At 43.0% G+C, this 18,489-nt stretch overlaps 1 protein-coding gene across 4 annotated transcripts in view; it reads right to left on the reverse strand.

Moving 5' to 3' along the window:
- Positions 1-18,489, reverse strand: part of CD86 (CD86 molecule) — a 68,823-nt gene that overhangs the window by 41,021 nt on the left and 9,313 nt on the right. For all 4 annotated transcript variants that reach the window (XR_004956856.1, XM_036243861.1, XM_036243859.1 and 1 more), the window contains exon 2: positions 1,574-1,623. Coding sequence is in view for 3 of the 4 variants with exons in the window: in XM_036243861.1 (XP_036099754.1) it covers positions 1,574-1,619 (46 nt within the window). In the remaining variant the exon portion in view is untranslated. The remainder of the gene's footprint in view (positions 1-1,573; positions 1,624-18,489) is intronic.

Below are 18,489 nucleotides of genomic sequence, written 5' to 3' on the forward strand. Positions count from 1 at the left end.
GGATGTGGCAAGAACCTCTACCAACCCATTAACAGATGAAGAGACTGAAATTCAGAGAGGAGCTGCAAACAGGGAAGATCCAAGTTCTGTGCGGCCTGATACTTTAAAATTTTCTTTTGGGGGCAGGGGTCTCTTTAAGAAAAGAAACGCAGAATTCAAATATCAAATGCCCCTTCCTCTCTCTAAAATCAAGAAAGGAAAAAGCTTGGCTGGTGTGGCTCAGTGGTTGAGCGTCGATCCATGCACCAAGAGGTCGCCAGTTTGATTCCCGGTCAGGGCACATGCCCAGGTTGTGGGCCAGATCCCCAGTAGGGGGCATGCAGGAGGCAGCCAATTGATGTTCTCTCTCATTGACGTTTCTATCTCTCTCTCCCTCTCCCTTCCTCTCTCTAAATTCAATAAAGAAAAAAGATCCAATACAAAATGCCCATGGCCACTATAACGCCACCCAGCTGGAGGAGAATGTGATGGAGAGAGTATTATGCTAAGCGAAATAAGCCAGTCAGAGAAAGACAAGTATCACATGATCTCACTTATATGTGGAATATAATGAACAGAATAAACTGATGAATGACAAATCTCAGAGGGAAGGGGGAGTGGATGTGCGAGAAGAGATTAATGAAAGAACTTATATACATATATGCATAGCCCATGGACACAGACTATAGGGTGCTGAAGGCCAGGGGTGAGTAGGATCTGGGAGGAGGGGGACAAAAGAGGGAAAAATGGGGGACATCTGTAATACTCACAACAGTAAAGATTAAAAATAATACATGTAGAGAAAAAAAGAGGCAGTGGTCTAACTTATTGTGCTTAAGCTATCTTACTTTTGAAAATTTTAACAAAGCATAAGACACATGACCGTTCTGCTAGGGCCCCTCATGGATCTTGAGTGGGGTGGGGCTTTGGATAGGGCTTGTGCAAGTGCGAAACCCTGCAGCTCAGCTTCATTCGTGTCATGTGAATCGGCTGATGCAATTACCTGCAGGTCACTGAAGTAGGTAGTAGCAGGGATGAGATTTTTTTGCCTCCCAGTAAGCGGTGGCAACTACCATCTATGGGTGTGGACCGGTGAGGGAGGTAGAGGAGGGAGAGAAGGAATGTATAGAACATGGAAACCAATGCTCCCTATTGAAAGGAGACTTTTACAAGCCCATTAGCTGTTTCCTAAAAGCCTGAGAATGCCAGAAATGGGAACAGAGAAGACCAGAAAGGAGTACGTATGGAACAGAAGAGTTAATCCTCGGGGAAATAATAGCAGAGACCTTCCCCTTGCTCCCTGGGTGCCAGTGGACAGGCCAGTCTACCCTACTTTGTGAGACGGAAGAGGAGAAGGATGCACAGAAGAGCAGGGCCTCATCCCAGGCCGGGCCTCCCATCAGCTGAGATACCTGTTCTCAATCATGATGTTTCCTCCTTCTCCAGAAAAGTCTTTTTTTTGCATGTGGCATTGTGCAATGCTGGATAGAAAGTGAATAAAACCCACCAAGTCTCAGGCCCGGGCTGACAGTGGTCAGATTCATCAGGAGACAGTGGAAGGATTCTAGGACTTTACAAAGCCAAAGGTTCTTACCAGAGTGCAGGAGGGCCATCACAAACAGAGTGACACTCAGTCCCATGGTGCTAGATTTAAAAAAGAAAAGATAAAGGGTGATTAGAAAAATGAAACAAAACTGAAACACGACAAGTGAAGTTTGAGATTCACTTAGTTCCATGGGTGCAGCAGAGACGGCACCATGTGTTCATCGGAGCCATTTTCTTTTCCTCCTACCACAGATTCTTCCTGTTTCCCAGCCTCCCCTTTAGTTAGGAGGGCCATGCCATTGGGTTCTGGCCGATAGAACGGTGGTCAGAGAAGTCAGGTGTTACTTTCAGACCTGGCACTAAAACTCCTTTCTCTTTTTTCCCTCCCTTGCCTTCTTGAATGCAGAGGACCCACAACCACGAGTCCTTGCTTTCTCCGGAGTGCCTGAGAAGTAGAAACTCCTGCTTTTGGAGGGAGGGAGCCAAAAGGGGAATGGGAGAGGAAAGAACCTAAGAGTTCACAGGGGAGATTCTCTGAGAGGTTTCTTCAGCTGTGAGCAGAATCAGATCTGTAGGTGAATGAACTGGTCACTAACCTGAAACAAGCAGTCTCCATGTGGCTGGAGGTTCACTTCAGAAACGAAAGGAGAGCACCCACTGTATACCACCTCCCCTTGCTGTACACGCCCAGCTGAATGACTAATTACACTGTTGTCCTCACTATGATGTGGGATTATTTGCCCCCATGTTACAGATGAAGAAATGGAGTCTCAGCAAGGTTAAGAAACTTGCCCTAGCCACCTGGCTAGTAAATGACAGAGTAGAGATTTTAAACCCACGCAGCCTCCCTGCGTTCTTTTTAAACACTGGTGTAGTTCCTTTAAAAGTTCCAGTCAGTTTCAGCTGTGCTGTGGGAACAAGTGGAAGGGGTTCTGGTTCTGCCCACGCTCAGAGTAACAGGGGAGCCGCACATCCCCAGGGCAGCTGTGACGGTGGCTGCTGGGATGCGTGTGGTACTCAAGGAAACATGCTGCGATGGGGTGGGATGACACACAGTGTCCCTTTGTATCAGGGGAGTTTCTGTCCTGGACTTCTATTCATTCCACAAATATCACCTGAGCACCCATTATGGGCCAGGCAGAGAATGCTCCTCTTCCCTCCAGCCCTGGACACGTAGTCAGTTTCCTGTTGTGGGTTAGCTCCAGGCACATGCTACTGTGTTCCAGCTAAGCCTCACCTAGAAGAGCTCTGAGCAAATATGAACACTGGAGCAGAAAAGGGAGGGAATACAGAAGGGATCTTTTGCATCTCAGATCTGAAGCACATGTGAGATCTGGTTCAGGCAAAAGGCAGTAGTATGAAGGGATGTGGACGGGAGGTGGTTAGCAACTGGGCGGGGCAGGTCAGGGAAGTACAGAAATGATTACACGGGAAGTGAGAGGATTCCAAGGCAGAAGTTGGGGAGCAACAACAAAAAAATGTTCCCTATTTCACAACTTTGTCTAGAACATTTGAGGGGATCAGGGTACGAGGGAAAATGCTGTAAGTTTGCTGCTGTCTGAGGAAAGTTGTTCACTGAGACCAGCTCTCATGCCAATGTTAACTGAACTTAGCATCAGGCTTGCTTTAGAGGTTGTAGGGGAATATAAAGATGTGCAGGCCTTGGTCCCTCACCTAGTCCTATAAAGAAACATAGGGTCTACAAATAACTGTAATCCAAGCTCCAGGACCAGTGTGGAAGGCGGCAATGCTCATCGTCTCGCAGCAAATCAAGAGTCCTTGTTCCAGGGAAAGCAGGACAACACAACCTTTGTGGAGGGAGAACCAGGTTGGCCTCAGCCACACTCAGGGCTTGGCCTTTGCCTTCACCAGTTCATACTGTGACTGCACAAGGCAGCCTCGCTGGACTGGCACTCGGGGCCTGGGCTTGCCTGCGGTGACATTTTTTGCTGCATGGATTACTTCTCAGAGCACCAGCACCTTCAGAGCAGCTAGTATTACCTTTGAGGTACTGAGAGGAATAAGGTAGGCTTACTTCCTTTATAATAAAGTTTCTTAACTGCAAATTAGGAAGAGTTCTGGGAAATAAATGTATTTGAATTTTTACAAGGCTTCTGACAGGGTGTCTCATGATACGCTTAAGAGCAGTATGGGGAAATATGGGATTGATATTAGCATGCTTACTTGGCTGAAAAACTGTGCCCTGATATTGTTCATTCATTCAACAAAATTTTTTGAGTCAGGCATTGTGCTAGGTGCTGGGAATGTAATGATGAGCCAAACCAGAAACTGCTCCCCTTAACAGGGTTGCTTCCAGTTTAGTAGAGGAGCAAGATAATGATCAAATAATCACACAAATAAATATGAAATTATAATGATGAAAAGTGCTACAAAGGAGAAGTTCATAATATTTTGAGAGCCTGTAGTATGAGTCATCTACATTGAGATTTGAAGAACAACATGGTAGATTCAAAGTGGACACATTTTTTACTACTTCTCCCATGAAGAGGTGGAATCTAATCTTTCCTTGAATCTGGGCTGGCTTCAGAGACTTGTTAGACCAATAGAATGGGTAGAAGGGAGGTTTAGGATTTCTGATGCTAGATCAAAAGAAGATTCACAGCTTCTGTCTTTCTTGGAGTATACTTTCTGGGGCTGTGAGCATCATGTAACCACTAGCCTGAGACCACTGTGCTAGAGAGGCCATGTGTAGGTGTTTGGGTCAATAGTCCTAACTGAATCCAGCTTTCCAGCATCTCTGTCAAGCTGCCAGGCATGTGGCTTGAATTCTTTAGATCAGAGGTCATCAAACTGCAGCTTATAGACCAAATCTAGCCACCAGCTGTATTAAGCTAAGTCCATTCATTAGCTTAATACTACCAAGTGACCTCAGTTGATGCCATGAGAAACAAATAAACAAAACAAAACAAAAAAACACCTGGAAGCTGCCCAAATGTCTGACCCGCAACATTGAGAGAGTGAGAGTAAAATATTTATGGTTTCAAGCTGCAAAATATGGGGCAGTTTTTAATGCATCAATAGGTAAACAGAAGAGACTGAATAGGGGCTAAGTAGGTAAAAGGTTGGGGAATGGCTTGGGACGATTCTAGGCAAAGGGAACAGCATGTGCAAAGGCACTGAGGCAGAAGGTCGATGTGTTAAAGTGAGCAGAGAGGTAGGAGACAAGGCTGAAGAGGTCAGCAGGAGCCAGACCATGCTTTCCTTATGGGTCAGTTAAGAATGTTGGTCTTTATTCTGAGAGCAATGTGAAACACTGAAGAAATTAAAGCAGAGGGGTTACATAACTAGGTTTGCATTTTGAAAAGATGACTCTGGCTACTGTGTAGCAAATGGATAGCACGGAAGCCAGAACAGATGCCAGAAGACCAATCAGTTGGCAGTCATTCAATTAAAAGAAGATGGCTCTTTGGCCCAGAGTGGAAGGGGAAGAAGTAGAAAGAAGCGATTAACAGGATATGGTGATAGATTAAATATGGGGATGAGGACAAATTATTGATTGGTTCATTGATCCATTTTGTTTACTCAACAACTGCGTGTCAGAAATCATTCTTGTTTTATAGGCTGATGTCAGAGTGGATGCTAAAGGCTTGGATTTTTACTTTTTCCCTTTCCCATCTTTAGTAAAACTATGAATGAAAGCACAGAAATCATGCTTCTGTTTCAAATGTGCAGATGACACAAAAGTGAGCCAGATAGCTACTGGTCAGTTGGTCAGCTGAATTAATAATTATAAACCCTGAAAAGAGAGTCTGATGCTAACATCATGAATCTCATGAAGATAAGCGTAAAGATCTTAAGTTTTAAAATAACAATGGTGAAGAGTGAAATACATGGTCAATAGAGAAACAGCTTATCCACAGTAAATGTAAAAAATCACATAAATGTTAGTGTGGCATGGCTAACCAAAAATTAATTCTAATCTTAGTGCAGAATTTGGTTACTATACCCTGTGCTTACCAGGTCATGTTACCTGTGGTATCACATTCAGTGAGGCTGGTCATACTTGAATGACAATGACAAATCAGAGTTCAAGAGAAGGAGCAGCACAATTCACTAGAGAATAATGAAAGTGTGTCAAATGAGGAAGAGTTAAAAGGCCTGGGGGCAATACACTCGAAGAAGAGAAACCTGCAAGTTCACGACAGCTACAGTTATGTGCAAATGTTTAAAGGCCCCCCTGGGCATGGCGCATGCAGTGCTGCTGGAGGGCAAGTAGTTCCAATAACTGGAAGTTATAGGGATTCAGATTTCAGTTTCAGGTCATGGAGAACTTTGAATAGAGTGCTACAACCAAAGACTGGATGTTCTTGGGAGGTAATGAGCTCCTTTTTACCAGAACTGTTCAAGCAAAAGTGGAGATGTTTTAGGATGGATCACTGAATTGGGTGAGTGAACTCTACAACTTTTAAGTTTTCTTTAAGGTTCTCATTACATTCCAAGAAAGAAGGAAAAATAAAGTACAAAACCTAGACCTTTCTCTGTCCCGCACCCTGAGTTCATTTCTCTAATTTGTAGGATAGTATATAGTATGGTGCATTTACAGGATCCCCGTTCTACGGAGGATCTGCTGAGCTGCCTACACATGGTCTAGGGCCTCAGAAGAGATGCAGAGCAGCAAGCAACCCTATAGCCCGGACGGTGCGGTGAAGGCGTAAAAGTAAGTCAGAGTTGCTCTCAGAACTGTATGCTGGTGACAGAACATAGTGAGCTAGGTCTGATGGTATTAGCAGGCATCGATTTCTGTTAGAGCAGATGAGGCTTTTACCCAGTATTGGCTCCAACTAAGCCCACTCATTCTGATACTCTCACTCCTGAGAATTGCTGCTACATTGCTTAAGAGACTCTTTCTCAGACAATTGCTGTTTTCCTTTCACATTAACAAATATTGACTTCCTAGAACTCAGTGCAGTGACCTTCTGCCTCTGCCCTTCAAAGGCTTTGCAAGCTTCCAACAATTCTAATGACAGCCCTTCAAACAGGTTCCTGAAGAGACAACCCTGCATCCTAGGCATCCCGTTGATGTGTCTCCAAGAACTACTGCCTCCTGATGAACCACTTTTAAATGTTGAATTGAGTTCCACTGGATAAATATTTTGGCCATATTCTTGATACACACATATGTGCATGCACATGTATGAGAACAAAGGCATAACTCTGTGTTTAATGCTTCTTACCGGTATCATATTCTTTGGCAACTTTCTAAGCCACAGTCAAGTAAAACAGTCTATAATCATACATGGCAATGGGAGAATGATCATGGCCTTTCTGTAGGACACTAAGAAAAGCTGACTGGACTGGAAGAGAGATTGACTTTGGACAAATAACGGGAAATTGGTTTCTCTAAGTGGGGTAGGATAGCTATTGGGGCCTAGAAAGTCAGATAAGGAGTCTATATTTGATTTGATAGAGAATTAAGAGTTTGGGATTACTAACTTGGGAGCAGAAAAGTTATATAATGAAAGTTTAAAGAAAATAAGCTTATCAGTAGCCTGAGAAAAGAGGTGAGGGCTGATAGCAGAGTGATCAAGAACGCCAGTATTAAAGATGAAGAGGCTGAACCCACATAGGGAAGAGTAGGCATGACGAAAAAGAGATGAGTGTACCTGATGCCTTGATAAAAACACGAACAGTTTCTGGTGTCTGGTAGACACAGGAGATGCTTGGCTGTAGATACACGTCACCATCCTAAGCTCAGCTTTCCTTGAGCTCCCCTACCAGCCACATCTCCTAGCTCAGGCTGGATCATATGTCTAACTTGGTTTTCAATCTCTTCTTGCAGCAAATCTCCTTAGGACCCCATTTTTGGAAATCTTTTTTATCTAACACTGTCTTCCTTTTATTAGCTGTCTTTTTCCTTACCCACATGGGTATGAGGGGAGCAGCATCAAAGACTTACAGGTACAAAGAAGAAATGTCTATGCAGATTCTTAAGGAGTGGAGGATACTTTTATCTACTCCCCAATATTGTAGGTAACTAAAGTGTTAAAATTAAGAGTCCATCCTCTTCACTTGATCAGAAAAAGGAGCATAGCATGGTGACAGCATTTAGCTTTTCTTAGCTATTGGTAAGCATCATGAAAGGCAAATTGTTAACAATTTGGAGATGAACAGCAAGTCTGTATACAAGAGAGATGCCCAGCTCTCCTATCTAGAATCTGACCTCTCTGTGTCAAGGAGCATGCCTTTTTCAAATTGTCAGTGGCTTTGAAAACCACTTCTTCCATTTTGTCAAAAAGTACCTACGGGTAAGCATTATGCAAAGTTTTATAGGTACTCTGAGTCCATGCACATCAAGTCAAGGGCTCTGTATGCGAAGAATAAAGCCCACAGAAGGCAGCCATACCAATCCTGATCCCTCAGAACCAGAATCATGGTCAAAGAGAGAAAGTCAGTGTTTCAAGGGCACACTTTGAAAGGTGTCCTCCTCTCCCCATTTCAAGTACCAGCCCTACTCTGGTGCTTGGAATTCCCAAGTTACTCATTCCCTGGGTTAAGGCATTTTTGAAAGCCCCTATTGAAATGCAAGTGGTAGCTGGAAGGGCTAAATGCTTTTTTTCTTCTTTTTAAAATCCATTTAAAGTTAAGTTCAAGTTAATTTACCTAAGTAGGAAATGGAACTCAGAAAGGAATCATACTCATGAAAAGGAGAACAGGGAATGGAAGCTTGCCCATCTTGATGGGGAGATGAAAAGCCCTGAAGACACACTTTTCTTCTTTGACACATATTCAAAACGGCATCTCTTTCCCAAACCTCAGCCTGAGTATACGCCGATGTACAGTCCAGAAACAAGTCTCTGCATTAGGTTAAAGATGAAGACAAGGGTCCAATAAAGGTTGTGTGCCCAGCCTATGGCCCTAGCCTTCCTTCCTGCCTCCCAAATACTCTTATCTGCTTGACCATGAAAGGTAAATTGTTAACACTTGCTTGGATTCTGTATAACCACCCATAACCTACCCCTCACCCTCCTAGGCTGTTTCAGACACATTTTGCTCTAGTTCTCTCTCTTCACAGCTTATATCTCCTTGCCCAGGGACTCCTAAACTCACTCCCACCTCTGTCTGATATTTAAAACATGGCATTTGAACCTTGATTTTTCTCCTGAAAGACCTGGCTTGGCTCACCTTTTCACCTTTCATGTTCTCTTCCTCCTCTTTCCACCTCTACTCTGCCTCATCTCCATAAAATCCAGTCCTCACCTCCCCCAGGAAGGGACATCTGACATCTAGGGATATCAGGGCAACCAAAACATCAAACCCCAAAACATAGTTACTAAACAGTGAGCACAGCCACAAGGAACTATTTCCTTCCCTTCAAAGCATTGTTGCTATGCAGTCGTTTTTAGTGTGACTATTTTCCCACCAGGCTAGAAGCTTCAAGAGTACAGGGACCATGTCCTTTATGCTCCCTGTTAAAAACCCAGCACCTGGGACATAGTAAGCATTCAATAAATTCAGAGCACACAAATAAACAGAGATTTATAAAAGCTCACATCATATAAAGGACAACTCTTGTAAATAGTGTTAATGGTATCTGCAGAAGACTTAATATAAAACTGTGAATGTGTGCACATGATTAAATAGACTCATTGTCGTCCCAAGCCTTTGTCCCAAGATAGAAGGTGCAGGTCAGAAAAATAAGTCATCTCCTTCATCATAAAAAATTGAGAGGAGTGGGAAGTTCCCTTGGCCCCAAATTATTTTCACCTGTCTCTCCAGAACCTCAAATAACTATGAGTGGAGGCATTATTTTAAGCCTATTTGCAAATGCAAATACGTTCATGGTATACAGAACACAGTAAACCACTGCCTGGGCTCTTTTTTTTTTGCCCAGACTATTTCTTTCCAGATGAGCTACTGGGGTCCCTGATGCCCAGAGGGGCCGATATTGGGATGGGCACTTGGATGGGAAGAAGCAATGGGGAAAGCTTTCTAGACTGGAGAAGGGAAAGGCCGAAGAATAAAGCAGAGGCCACCGCAGATGCTGTGGGTTTTGCCCCCAGGCCCTGGACTTCCCACTGGTACAAGGGGCTCAGGCAGGGCCAGCGTCTTCAGATAGCTTCTCCTAGAGCAGAGCTACTTGGAGACCCAGAACTCTTAGGCCAAGAGAGGCTGTTCGTTGTTTAAGTGGCCCCTTCGATTTCCTGCCTGTCCTGTAGCTAAGCTCCCCAAAATAGAGCTTAGCTGCTGGCTGAAAGAGAGTTTTTCAATGCCCTACCTCAAACGTAGCCAGTCTGAGAATCAAGCCTCATGGTCAAAGGTTTTAAGCATGTACTCCACACCCCTTCTTACCTACTCCCTTGCCAGCCGTCACCCCCACCTTTGAACATCTGTCCCAGATGCAGCTTTACACCACACCATGCTCCCCAGGCACACGAGCTTCACTAGAACATACCTGTCACAAATGCCCATCCACCGTAGCTCCCAGAGACCAGATGTATAAGCCCAGTGGCATTCCCGAGGAACACAGAAGCAGGGTATCAAGAATAAATGAAGAGGAGCCTTTGTGAGCTACCCATTTTTCCTAACAGTCTTTGTAGGGAGAAAAAAATGTAAGGGCTGAGGCCAGAATGCAAATGCATAAAGGGGAACTGACTAGAGAGAAATATCACCGCAGAGAGGGCTGGGCTCTTGTTCCAGATAAGATTGGCAGGTGGGCATTTCCACTGATCATAATCACTACAAGTGAGTGAATGTAAAGCCCTGAGGGAAACCCCCAAAGACAGCCCCAGCCGCAAAGATCCAGGAGTGCAACCTCTAGATGCAGAGGTAAAGAGTCAGCTCCGTGCAACCAGTGTTTTACTGGGCAGCCATGTGCCAGGCATGCATCTGTCTCAGAAGGACTGAAGGACGCAGTCCTCAACCAGAGAGAGCAGAGAGATCAGGTGTTTCACCTGCCACCTTATCCGCAAATCATTCACTGAGTACCTACCTCTCCATGGATCCTGCTAGAAGCCAATAACATACACAGCCCTGATTCTCATATTATCCTAATCTAATCCTAGACGTCCTAATCTAGAATTTTTCTGTTACCTTGGCCCACTATTCCTGGAAGTGAGTGGTACTCTTGAGACCGGGAGCAAATCAAAGCAGAAGTGTGAAACGTGTGTGACTGCCCAGTGCATTTTTCCAAGTACTTCATCAGGGACAGGCTTTACATACATAATCCTGTCCCCACATGCATGGCTTCTTTTTCTGACCTGATCAGGCCCTGCAAAACCCTCTGCTCAATGTGGGAGACATGTACATGCCTTCAAGTCCGCAGCATCTGAGCTCAGGAGGGAGGCAGCGCTCTCCAAGCCTCCCCTGCTCCCCTGGAGGCCAGCCGGTGTCCTGGATGGCTGGAGAAATTAAGTGACAAAGTGAAAGCTGCTGTCTCGGTTGAGGAGGCTCACACAAGCAAGGCTGTGGGGTGCAGGGGGGCAGTGCAGGTCTGGAACTGGTGGTGCTGGAGCCTGGCCAAATTACTGAGCATCTCCCAGTCTCGGTCTTCTCATCCATGAAGTGTAACAACTTCCTTGCTTCATTGTTATGAAGAACAAATGCGACTTGGCATGTAAATCACCTGGCACACAGCGTGCTATGCAGCTATTTAGTCTTCTTTATTACTTTCCTATCTTCTCTTTTGGACTTTCCAATTCTAACTTTGAACTTTCCACAAAGATCTTTCTTCTATCACTGGAAAGGTGATTATCATTCTTCCTAAAACAGGTGTGTAGATCCCTTCACGTTCCACCCAGGGCCTCTCAAACCCAAAGGACTCCTATGTGGGTCCTGGGCCCTGACTCACAGGTCATCACTTCCTCTCAGCCATTCTATGTGCATACCTTGGAAACTTCATCCTTTATTCGAATAGGCCCACCTGGGGTTTTCCTCTGGATTTTACAATCATATCATTTTTTTAGTTGTAAGGGTCCGTTTGGTTTTCTTGTTGTGTAGCAGGTACAATTACCCACCCATAAGAACACAGAAGAATTAATTCACATTCAAATTTGTTTTTAAGTTTTCTTCTTTTCCTTCTACTCAGCAGTCAAAACACAAGATAGGCTAAATTGGAAAGCTCTGCTATAAAAACATTTGGAACAGTAGTTCCCAAACTTCACTCATTAGCTACTGGTATCACTTCATAATCATGTAAAATCTGTATTATTCATTATACAATGTTTTTCTCTTAACTTTAAGTAAACTTATTTTATTTTATTTTATTTATTTTTTTTTTTATCCTCACCCGAGGACATTTTTCAATATTTTGTTCAGATAGAGTAAGAGGGAGAGAGAGAGAGAGAAACATCGATGTGAAAGCGACACATCGAGTGGTTGCCACCCACACGACCCAACCAGGGCTGGGGACAAACTGCAACCAAGGTACGTGCCCTTAGCGGGAACCGAACCCGGGTCTCTCCAGACCACAGGCCGATGCTCTAACCGCTGAGCCAAACCGGCCAGGGCAAGTAAACTTATTTTAAATAGAATCTTTAAGTTAATACTAAAACTTTTTTTAAAGCAGTATCATTTGCCATAAATAAAGGATGGGTCAAAATAACATGTCACACTGGGCTTTAGAATCACAGAGATCTGTGTTCAAACCCTAGTTCCACTAGCTAATGCCTATGTGTTCTTGGGGAAGTTACTTAACTTCTTTGAGCCTTAATTTCCCCACAGAAGTAACGCTATCTCATAAGATTATTGTGAGGATTAAATAGAATGAATATACATGGTGCCTAGCACAGACTCTGGCATATAGTAGATTCTTTAAAAAAAAAAAAAAAAAAAAAGTTGTTCTATTGTTTTCTTTAACAATTACTTAAAGAAATCCAGCTACTTATTTCCATTTCTTCTTAGAGCAGCCTCCCTCAATGCCATGAGCCAGGTCACAGAAATAAAGGACCAGAACTCTCTTACTCTAAGACAGACTTGCAAGGTTGTTTAAGGGATCTCAGAAGCCATTACAGTCTCTCATTCAAGCAAGGACCCTCTTGATGTCATCTCTGATAGATGGATATCCAACTTTCTTACTTATGTTGGAAAAACTCACTACCTGATAAGACAGTTATAAGAGAAAGGTCTTCTTTATAATAATTCCAAATCTCCCACCTCTCACTTCCCAATCCCATAAGTACCATCAAGTTGCCCCTGACCAAGTTGCCCATGTTTTCTGGAACGATAAGAATATAGAGATAGATATAGATATAGATATAGATATAGATATAGATATAGATATAGATATAGATATAGATATAGATATAGATACGGTATTGTTAATCCACACCAAGGATATTTTTTCCACTGATTTCTAGAGAGAGTGGAAGGGAGGAAGAGAGAGAGAAACATCAATATGAGAGAGACACATTGGTTGGTTGCCTCCCACATGACCCCAACCGGGGCTGGGGGATCAAACCTGCAACCCAGTTATGTGCCCTTGACTGGGAATTAAATCTGAGACCCTTCGGTGCCTGGGCCAACACTCTAACTACTGAGCAACTCAGGCCAAGGCAAGAATGTATATTAATTTCCCCCTTTTTATAAAGTCCCCTTTATACTTGAAAGCAGATTTTATAAATTTTCTTAATATTCTTTCTTCTCAACTAAATATAATCAGTATCCTCAGCTGTTCCTCACATGCTGTGATCTCTAGACCTAATCAGCTTGGTGGCTCTCCCACTGGTACCCATCTCCTTGAATCTGTCAACACACCACTCTGCAGAGAGGGCTCACAGCATGGAACAGACAATGACAAGATTACTTTCATTAATGATCAGAGATCAAATTAACCTGTAAACATTTGTAATGGGAGAGTGACTGACCATGTCAAGTCAGATCACCACCCCCTGGCCCCTTTTGTTTGTGCATCAGTGTTTGGGGCCAATTAAAATTACTCTGAATCTCATCTATGTCATCCATTGTATTAATCATCCCTCTAACTTTTGTGCCACTCAAATATCTGATAAGAAGGCCTTACCCAAGGGCTATTAGAGCCAAGGACAGAGAAGTTGTAACAGTGATTGATGGTGGTCAAATGGTGGTCAGCAGTATCAAATGCTGAGAGGAGGTTAGTAGAATAAAAATCAATTCCTTGTGTTTAGGGAGAAGGAAGTTGCTGTGCAGGGCTGATTCCTTTGTTGCCTCACTCCCGGATGTCCTCAGGTCTGAGGAAGCCAGAGCTAAGCAGAAGGAAGGGAGTGGCTACAGATGGCAGCTGAGTGGGAGAAACAGTACCTTCCTGACGTCCTTCCCTTGCTCAACATTGCCCAAGAGATATTTCCCTGGGACCACATAGTTAGGATCGACTCTGGGAAGCAAAGCTGGGAACCTGTAAGCATTTGGAAACACCTAAACACTTAGCTGAATGTTTAAATTCCAGCCACACATTTGTTGCTATCTAGAAGTAGCTCCCTGTGGCCAGTGGTCGAGACATTCTAAAAGTATTCCAGGTGGTGGTAGTGCCAATATAGGACAAACTAGTTTTCACAAATAATTGCAGCAGCATTATTAATTGAAATGTAAATTAGTGTTGTTTTCTGAGTTTTCTTGACACAGGGATTTTGGCAGGGGAGAAAGTAGAAGAAACCTACAATCAAAGGCACTTCTGGACTTTTGTGAAAGCCCATGGAAGACACAATACAGGTGCCCGAGAAGATGAGAGAAAAGAGACAGAGTGTTTTTGAGAGGCTAGAGGAAGGGAGGGAAGGGCAGAGGTGTGTGGATACTGTGAACAGTGAGACCAAACACCTCCTCTCAGTGCTCCCAAGGGGATAGCATCCTTAGGGGGTGATGGCTCATTCCTACAGAGGAGGTGCCCTTGGCTCAGGGGGCTCAGTCTCAGTAGACAATGTTGTTTCCCACTGCGGCATGGGGGCAGAGAGCTGCCAGACTTCACAGACTACTATGGGCTTAGACAGCGAAGTTGCCAATGACAACCAAGACAGGGACTTGAGGCCCTTTCACCACCTTCTAGGCACTAGATAAGCTTCCTGAATTCTGATTGGTGGCAGGAGGGGAAGGGAACCCCTGTATGATCAAGATAAAGTCTCCTGTCCAACTGGTAGAATGGGGGTTCAGAGGTGGTATTAGGTTGAATTAAAGAAAATAAAAAAGTGATAATCTCTTACATACTTGGATTCATGGACAGAAATTCATACACTATGATTGTATAATCCATGCAAGGAGCCCAGGATTGGACTGTAAACACAGTTTCTAGATTGTTTTCAATTTATCCTCACCTGAGGACATTTTTCCATTTTTTTTGTTGTTGTTGTTCAGCTAGAGTGGGAGGGAGAGAGAGGAAGAAACATCGACGTGAAAGGAACACATCGAGTGGCTGCCTCCCACACGACCCAACCGGGGCCAGGGACAAACTGCAACCGAGGTATGTGCCCTTAGCAGGAACCGAACCCTGGTCTCTCTGGATCACAGGCCAATGCTCTAACCGCTGAGCCAAACCGGCCAGGACAGATTGTTTTTAATTTAGAAGTGATGCAGCTCAGGGTTGGGTCCTACTCTCATTTCCAACCCTGCTGCACAACCTCTAGTAGTGCAGGCTGGTCAGCCACAGCCTCTAGGACCCACCTCGCCTCTTTTCATGAAACTCTGCTTGGTACGCAGACAGTTCTCTGACACGGCTTGAGAGAGAACATGAAACATTTGCTATGAAATTTTCCTTTTGCTATTATTGTAACATTGTATTTTTAGAACCCTTTCTCCTTAAAGCATAAATATACTAACTGCTAAGAGAATGAAAAGACAAGCCACAGACTGGGAGAAAATATTTGTAAAACATCTGATAAAGGATTAGTATCCAAAATGTACAAAAGAACTCTTAAAACTCAAAGATAAGAAAACAAGCAACTCAATTTAAGACTGGGCAAAAGAAGAAACAAACAAACAAAATAGAAACAGACTCATAGATACAGAGATCAGTCTGATTGTTGATTGCCAGAGGGGAGGAGGGTTGGAAGGCTGGGTGGAAAAGGTGGAAGGACTAAGAAGTAAAAATTTTTACAGAATAGTCACGGGGATGTAAAGTACAGCATAGGGAATATAGTCAATAATACTGTAATAACAATGTATGATGTCAGGTGGGGACGTAAAATATAGGGAGGACCACTTAGTAAAGTATGTGATTGCCTAATCACTATGCTGCACATCTAAAGCTAATATAAAATAATATTGGATGTAAACTAATTAAAAAAAGTTTTTTAATGGGCAAAAGATCTGATCATACACCACACTGAAGAAGATATACAGATGGCAATTAGTATATGGAAAGATGTTTCGTATCATATGTCATTAAGGGATTGCTAAGTAAAACAATGAGCTACTACTATACACCTACTTCTTCAAATGGCTAAAATAAAAAAAAATGACAATACCAAATGCAGACAAGGCTGTGGATCAATAAGAACTCTCATTCCTTGCTGGTAAAACAATGATATAAGCACTTTGAAACACATTCTGGCAGTTTCTTATAAACCTTAATTAACATAAGCCTACCATATGATCCAGCAATCATGCTCCTAGGTATTTACCCAAATGAGCTGAAAACTTATGTCCACAAAGAAACCTGCACATAAATATTTATATCAACTTTATTCATAACCTCAGAAAACTGGAAGCAACTAAGATGACCTTCAATAGGTGAATAGATAAACAAACTATGGTACATCCATACAATGGAATATAATTCAGTGATTTTAAAATATGTACTATCAGGCCACAAAAAGACATGGAGGGACTTCAAATGCATTTTACCTAATGAAAGAAGTCAATCTGAAAAGGTTACAAGTGATTGCAACTAGATGGCACTCTGGAAAAGGCAAAACCATGGAAATAATAAAAAGGTTAGTGGTTGCCAGGGCATGTGAGGACAGATAAATAGGTGGGGTACAGGAATTTTTAGGGAGTCAAACTATTCTTTTTTTTTTTTTTTTTTTTTTATCCTCACCCAAGAACATTTTTGCATTTATCTTTAGATAGAAGGGGAGGGAGAAAGGGAGGAAGAGAGAGAGAGAAACATAATGTGAGAGAGACACATCAAGTAGTTGCCACCCACACAACCCCAATCAGGCCTGGGAACAAACTGCAACCGAGGTACGTGCCCTTAGTGGGAACCGAACCCGGGACTCTCCAGTCTGCGGGCCAACGCTCTAACCACTGAGCCAAACCAGCCAAGGCAGTCAAACTATTCTTTATGGTGCTGTAGTAGTGGATATGTTATATAAATTTGTCAAAATTCATAGAACTATAGAATACAAAGATAGAAACTGATATAATGGGCTCTGGTTATTAATGATGTATTAATATTTGTTCATTAATTGTAACAAACATATCACAATAATGCAGGACAATTAAAACAGGGGAAACTATGCAGAGAAGGGGGTATATGGGAATTCTCTGTACTATTTGCTCAATTTTTCTGTAAATCTAAAATGGTTCTAAAAATTAAATTTATTCATTTTAAAAAAATACACACACTAACCACATGCACTGATTCCTGGTAAAGTAACTAAATTAACGATGTGACATTTGAGAGGCCTTCTAGACTTGTGGGTAAGAAAATTAGAATCAATTTCACAGTTCAAAGATTCACTTCTCCATGTTGTCCACATGTAATCAAATGCCATACACACCATATTGCTGTGAAAAATCTCCAGTTTTGTATTTCTACTCTCTATTTTGGCATTTTCTGCAGATTTCTGATGCAGGGCCATAGATTTTTATGTCAATTCCTTAGGTAAATTAAAGAAAAAGCCCCATTGTTTTCTAAGGGCCAGATCAATTTAAAAAATAGCTTTCAGTTCCATGTTTCTGGAGGAAGATTCTTAGAAATGTAATGTTTCTTTTTTTCTTTGAGGTGGAGATATAGTCGTGACCTACACTTAAAAGCAAATTTTATACAGTTAAGCATTAGAAGTTGAATCTTTTTCTTTGTCTGAGCCCAAATGTTGCCACCTCAGTATTTATATCCTTCAACTGAATCTCCAAGGTGGGGAGAAATCCTCACTTTTACAACCTCTATGGCAGGCTGTCCTCTTGTCCTAGGCTGGGTTGTTCAGTCTCCCTAACTGCTGTGGGTACCTTCTTTTATTGACTTTCTCATGATGCAAATTCACAACCATCGTTCATGCATGCTAAAAAAAAAAAAAAAAAAAAAAAGACGCAGCATATATTGTTTCTTAACTTGTATTCATTCAACTCCTGAACAGGGAAACTAGGACCTAGTGACACACTGTTGCCCAGATGCCCTCTAAGAAAATCTCAGAAAGGTGAAACAGTTATCTGTAAGGTGCTATCAAGTGAATGCAAAGGAGCCTTGTGTGCATCTTCTCTCAAAATCAAACGGTGGGTTCACAAAACATACCCAACTACCCAACTTCAGCAGCAAAATATCTTTATTTAAATTGAAAATTGCATTGGCATATATTAAAAGGAGGTTAAGAAAAAAAAAGGCAAAAGGGTGATGCATGCAGTTTAGAAAAATGAGTACTTTCGTGCTGGAGCAGGTGTGGCCTTAAGATGAACTGTGACTTTAGCGGTGGGGGCAAGTGGGCAAGATGAAGAAAGTGGGGTTGGGTAGAGCTCCGGCTAGGGACAACAACCCCAGCAAATGAGGAGCCAGTCTGTCCATACTCAGGATCTGAGAGGGGCTGGTGGTCTGCTGGAGACACGGCAGAATGGGGTGGCGGTGTGCTGCGGCACCCCCAGAATCAGGAGTTTCTGGGAAATGTGATATCTACAGTGTAGTAGGTGGGGACACTTCATCATTTTTCCCAGTGGAACAAGGCCCATCACTGGAGGACCTGCCCCAGGGACCAGTGGGGAACTGGACCACGGGTCAGGAAACAAAGCAAAGCCAGAGAAGGACTCTGCAGCTTGTGGACCCAGGGACTCACAACTCACCCCATGGAGACTAGAGACCAGGATTATAACAGCAAGAACACATCCAGAGCA

This window comes from Molossus molossus, unplaced genomic scaffold (genome assembly GCF_014108415.1).
Source record: "Molossus molossus isolate mMolMol1 unplaced genomic scaffold, mMolMol1.p scaffold_m16_p_5, whole genome shotgun sequence".
Lineage (NCBI taxonomy): Eukaryota > Metazoa > Chordata > Mammalia > Chiroptera > Molossidae > Molossus > Molossus molossus.